The sequence below is a fragment of the Frankliniella occidentalis genome, unplaced genomic scaffold (assembly GCF_000697945.3).
Source record: "Frankliniella occidentalis isolate FOCC.00 unplaced genomic scaffold, Focc_3.1 Scaffold11, whole genome shotgun sequence".
NCBI classification, from domain to species: domain Eukaryota; kingdom Metazoa; phylum Arthropoda; class Insecta; order Thysanoptera; family Thripidae; genus Frankliniella; species Frankliniella occidentalis.
This window is the reverse complement of record NW_026267141.1, coordinates 1,318,287-1,324,452: the sequence shown is the minus strand read 5'-3', so window position 1 is coordinate 1,324,452 and position 6,166 is coordinate 1,318,287. Positions and strand designations below refer to the sequence as shown.

The 6,166-nt window shown below is 47.5% G+C and overlaps 2 protein-coding genes across 2 annotated transcripts in view; both read right to left on the bottom strand.

The window, feature by feature from the left end:
- The window catches only part of LOC113207378 (uncharacterized), a 78,591-nt gene that overhangs the window by 58,995 nt on the left and 13,430 nt on the right, over positions 1 to 6,166 (bottom strand). The gene's annotated exons all lie outside the window — the stretch shown is intronic.
- The window catches only part of LOC113207379 (uncharacterized), an 11,787-nt gene continuing 9,772 nt past the window's right edge, over positions 4,152 to 6,166 (bottom strand). The window contains exon 5 of the mRNA XM_052263487.1: positions 4,152 to 4,423. Within this exon, the coding sequence (XP_052119447.1) occupies positions 4,284 to 4,423 (140 nt within the window). The 3' untranslated portion in view covers positions 4,152 to 4,283. The remainder of the gene's footprint in view (positions 4,424 to 6,166) is intronic.

Sequence of the window (6,166 nt, the reverse complement as noted above, 5' to 3'; positions counted from 1 at the left end):
CTCTCTCTCTCTCTCTCTCTCTCTCTCTCTCTCTCTCTCTCTCTCTCTCTCCCTCACTCTATCCCTCCTCACTCTCTCTCTCTCTCACTCATTCTCTGGGCAATTTGTTTTCAGCGGGACGCAAACAAGGACTGGAAATAATGACAAGGAAAACGCGGTGGACCACCGCGCGGCGGATTGGGGAAGAGGGTTGTGTGTGTGGGAGTGGGGCTAACACATTAACCCTCTCACGCCTATTCTCTCTCTTCACGCACTACACGTGTCGCCTCATGGTACGTATTGCGGGGGGGGGGGGGGATTTCCTTCAACGACAACAACATTAGGCACAGTCGGTAACCCCAAATCCGATACACCAATGACGACGTCCACTGTAAAAAAAATCCATCTTAATTTTAATAACACATGTTTTGAAGCAGTTTACAAAACAAATTTGCTCTTAAATTTAAGAACAAAAAGTTTCTCAAAATTCAAAACATGTTTTGAAAATTAAGAAAATGTTGAGAAGCGCCAAAAATGCTTTTCTTTTCCAGCCTAACGCAAATCTGGAAAATATTTAGTTCATTCCCCGAGGGGCAGATGCTCAAACCCAACTTCCCACATATTATACATGTTTACCTTACCTTACTTGGGTGGATTCGAACCTCGGACCTTTGGGTTCGGATCCTGACGCCTTAGACCGCGTGGCTGTCGGGACATACCTGTGAGGGGAGCGCTCGCACCCGACCTTATGCGGCGCTCCGTCCAGGGGCATTCCCAGAGTAGCTATGTGCTTGGTCGCACGGCGTATGTTTGTTAACTTGCTTTTTTGGCATATGGCTGTGGAATAGCTACATTACGCCTACCTAAATTCGATGTTGTTCACCCAATACTATATTGAACGCCAAAACTCCATGTCCAGTGGTCAAAAGCTACATGACTTTTAAGAAGTTTTCTGAATGCTAGTATTAAGAGTAAGAATGAGTGTGACTTTTCAACACGATTTTGTCAAAACTAAGGAAACCTTTTAAATTTAATAAAGTTGTTATGAAATTTAATAACCCCTTAGTACAATTGCGAAATTTTATCAGAATTCTCATAACCTCGTTTGCAAAATTAAGAAAACTTCTTAAATTTCATGATCTGTTATTACGTTTAAGAACAACTGATAATGTTATTAAATTTTAGAGCTATTTTGCTCTGAAATTTCAGAATATTTTTTACAGTGATCAATAATGACTTTAATTGACCTATGACATTGTTTCGTTTGCGTTCGTGCGTGCCGGTGGTGCCGGTACTGCTGGGCGGCTGGTGTGGCGTTCAAACGCACCGCGCGACCCTTTGCCCGCGCAGCAGTCTGCGTCCCCGCGTAGCGGTGGTGGCGGTAAGCGGTTGGGGGGGGGAGGCGAGGGGGGTGAGGAGAACGAGGCCCTTACGCCCTTACGGAGGTAGCGGTGATGCCGTAAAAGCGGCCGTGCGAGGCGGCGCGGGACACATGCGGCATCGAATCCATACGTCACACGGCATGAGCCTGCCCGTCACACAGCCAGCCCTAGCCGCGCAGCCCCCGCCGGGCCAAGGACCCTAACGACTGGCTTGCGTCATGTAGGGAGGGATCGCGACGGAAATATATGGCAACGCGAACGCGCGAGGCGGGGCGGTGCGGGGCGGTGGGACAGGGTGACGGCGAGGGCGACGCGTACCGCGGGGTGACCGGACAGTTTGATGAGGTCAAATTATTGGCGACAGGACACGAAGGGGTGATGTCGTTCACAAAAACCGGCATGGTGGTTTGTCAGGGGGTTGTCACGAGTTGGTAAGAGGGATGGAGGGTGATCCTTTTCGCGCAACCTTGTTTTTCTGTGTGTGTGTGGTGGGGGGCGAGGCTACGCTGGCGCTGGCTTCTACTCAATTCGCGGCCTAAGTCACCCTCCTCACGGTAAAAAAACATCTTGGAATTCAAGTAGATTACTTGAATGGTGAAGCGGAAGAAGGGGATAAGTCCAAAAACCATAGTTTTCAGGAAACACAAAAAACTATTTGCACTCATATTCTAAGAAATATTACTATTGGGTTTGAATGTACTTTCATCAAGAATATTATAGTCACTTTGAAGTTTTTCAATATCTCACACCTTCATGGAGTTTCAGGTCTTATCCCCTTTGACCAGCATGACATGAAGACAACTCGACATAACTCTTCACTGGTAATATACCAGATTTGATATCAACTAAACTATCCAGAAAACTTGCTTCGCCTTTAATCATATCAATGTTTTTACTCTATGCAAAAGGGGATAAGTCAACTTAACTCTTTTGACTACCTGTGACAGAAAGAGATGGATTGACTTAACTCTTTTTGCTCCAGTTGAAATTTGAGGACTTTTGGGTTAAGTCGACTTATCCCCTATTGGTGTGTGAAAATTATCGTGCCAAATGAGTTAAGTAGACTTATCTCTTTTTACAAACCACTTTACTTCCCATTCTATGGGAGATATCCCCATAATATTTGGTGGACAGAAGCGGATTATAATGTTCTATAACATGGCATAAAAACCTCATTTTGGGGTTAAGTCAAGTTATCCCCTTCTTCCGCTTCGCCATTCACTTGAAAACTGCCTTGAAAACCAAGGAGATTGCTTGAAATCCATAAGATGTTATAGTTTTACCGTGTCAGACTCTACAGAGTCTCCTGACCTGCCGCTGTGAGGTGATATCAGGGGGGCGGAAACTCAAATGTGAGACTAACCGTTGTAAGTGCAACACCAGATGTATCACACTTGCGACTCCGATACCACATGTGTCTCAAACGAATAACCTTAATAGACACGAATGGTCAAACTTTTGCAAGTATGTGAGACGTGTGTGGTGGGTCCAACACTTAAAAATGTGATACACCAACCACATGTAGTTCACTTTCAACTGGTAGGCTTATCACATTTGAGTGCAGCACGACCACTCGTAGTCAACGTGTTGAAGTGAAACAGAGGGACTGTTCACATAGGGTTTTCCCAATCTTTTTAACCCTTTGATGTAGTTGACAAGAATCCGTTTTTAAAAGCAAAAAAACTCCCTCCCTCTGGCAAAATAAAAAAAAAGAAAGAAAGAAAAGAATGTCGCCATGTTGTCTGCATGATGCGGATTGATAGTCGTCACCTCGTTACGGAGAGCAGTGTGCCGCGATAAGTTACGGCAAGGCGAAGCAGAGGATCCATCACCCGCTGGTAGCGCGCTACTGACTGCTGCGTCTGCAGATCCATCCGCACGCCACACTCTTTACCGAGGGGGCAGGGGGCAATAACTCCCTTTAAATGTGTACACATGATTCCCGAAATCCATGATTCCTAGTGATTCCCGTCCTCCTATGTTCATTCCTTGGGTTTTCTAGTGGTAGAAAACGCTTATTTCGACTAATTTGAACGTTGTTTCGACTAATTTGTACGAATTCCACTAGTTTCTCGCTTATTTTAAGCGATTTCTGTTGATTTCGATTGATTTTTATCCTGTGATTCCCAGGCAGGTGTACACATGATTCCCGAAGTTATTGCCCCCTCGCTCTTTACAAGGCTTAAAGCCCTTCCTAACGTACGATAATGTCAAACCCTCAACGCACACACACTATATAGGCAAAGAATTTGTACGCCCACGAAGAATCCGACTGTTTTGAAGTACGAAGCAATTTAAGCCATTTTCTTTGCAAAGACGATGCTTTGTTTTCTTGAAAGCTTATACTACAGTACGAAGAAAATCATTTTTGATAACAAGTTCGTTGACTTTTCAACAAAGATACTGTGAGAGAGGGGGGGGGGATTGGCAATAACTATCAAAATAGTTCGTACACCTTCCCCCGCAATTGTTCGAAATGAAGGCGAAATAGACCCGAAATGCTGCGAAATACCGCGAAATACCCTGAAATAATCGTAAAATAACCCGTACGCTACGAACCCAAGCGGTTTCCTCCCCAGTGCTGTGCTGGCTGTGCCTTAGTGCACAACTTTTAAGCAGCCACAGTCGTGCGCCAAAAAAAAAAAAATCACTAACATCGCTCTAACAGATCATCACGTCGCTCTATTCGGGCAAGAGAAATCACTCTAAGTTGTACAGTTATAATATGTACAAATTGTACAAAATTATACACAAATTTCTACATATAGTAGGCATAGTTACCCTCTTCATTATGAATCACATGAATAAACTCGTAAATGTGGCTGTTGTAAATTCTCCAGGTCGTAGTACGCAACACAATGCATAAGGTTTGGTGAGAAGGCAGTTGTTGGGCGGGCCGCACAGGCCGGGAGGAGGCTCAGGCTAGGCATGGGCGCCTGCGACTGTGAATTTTAAATCGTCCCTCTCGCAGTTTGGTTTACGATTACGGTCTTCATGAGAGCGAGCCGTCACCAGGCTGCGGCCGGTTCCCGGTCTCGACTGCACGCTACGATATGAAAAACCTATACAAATACCAAAAATGTGACATTAATTTTACAAAAAAAAAGTCGCACGCTCTCGTACGCAGTCACAATACGGTTGACGGGCTGGCCAGTTAAGCACCAGCGCAGAAACAGCAAAACCAAATCGGCCTTACCGTACCAGGGGTTTCGGCGCACGCGCCAGTGCGAGCGGGTATGCCCACTTGCTCCTCCTCTACACGGGTCTACTAGCCTACTCTTCGGCGCAACACGGAGTTTTGCTGTTCTTAAGTGGCGGGACAATTTAATCCTGCAGTTGCAACTGCAGAGTGCAGAAGCTGTTCGCCGCGTACAACTGCATAACTTTCGGATCGGGCACGGAGCGGGCACGGCACAGCTCACTTATCCTAGAAGGCTTAGTCAGCCACAAGGCTCGGCGCGTCGATCTACCGCCGATGCCAAGTTTAGGCTGTAAGCGGCACGCCGATGAGTCGCGCGCTACGGACAGTGATAAAGTGACGCCAACATGAAGGAGAGCGGGGCAGCGCGGGGCGGCACCTGCGAGCTGAGTCTTTCGATACAACTCCGGGGGTGCCCGAACAGCGGGTGGGTGAGCGGTATGGATAGAGGCGCACGACGATGAGGCCACTGTTTTAACTGTGAACCCCGCAGCCCGCAGCACCTTGTAGCTTACGGTCAATTTTAACCGTATCAACGGGTCGAGGGTGCATCACACTAACTTACAGCAGCGATTTTCACCGTAGCGCTACCGGTGAAAATTGACTGGAAACCACAATGCTGCAGGGTCAATCGTTATTGCTTACGCTGAAAGTTTACCGTAAGCTCTGCTTATTAATGCCAACGATGAGCACATACCAAACGCGTATGCAAGCTGTGCTGTGCATAAAAATGCAGAATTTTAAGCACACCTTCCCGTCCAGAAAGTATGGGCGTTTTCATCAGACTCATCCGGCAAATGGCAAGGGCTTCGCGCCTGCGAGACTCAGGTTAGGCCACCCCGCAGTACACTCATGCACTGAAGGCAATATTTTGCCTACCTACCAGGCGCCATGAGAGCTTGCAGCGCGATGAACTGGGCAGGTTCGCAAAGGCGAGTGACGGGTGATGGACGTACTTTCTTGATGATCTCTGATCTATTATGCACAGAACGGTGGGTGCGTTGCGTAGCTATGTGGAAATTAGACTCATGACGTTTTGACACACGTTTTGTGCATAGTGTCCATATATGTCGCGCATATTAAGCATGAAAAGTTGTGCGTAACAATGGCTGCTCAAAACTCTGCAAACTGCAAGTCTTACGCACAACATCAAGCATAAAGGGAGAGTGTGGGCGAGAGAGAAGAGGAGGGAGGAAAAGAGAAGCAGTAAAGTCAGAGGGGCAGACGGACTCCCTTCCGCTCGCCAGGTATGCGGGCGGGTTGCCTATTTACTTGCAGGGAGCCCGAGCCCATGAAAGGGGCTGTGCAAACCTGCCTCCCCCCCCCCCCCGCCCACATACCCGTTGGGTTACGACATAATTACACCAAAAAGCGCGCAAATTGTGAACGAACTGAAGTGAGACGCCTATTCGCAGGATAACTAACTGAATTACTCGGAATAATCCTGCAGTTTAGCGCATTTGGTGCTTTCGATCTTTTTCCACGGGGTTGTGCCATGGACGCCCACAGGCCATTGCCACATACTAGGTCTGGCGGACGAGTTCTAGGTGTGTGTGGGCGCGGCGGGGGCTCGTCGCGGGCTACGTGAAAGGGGGAGGGGGAGGAG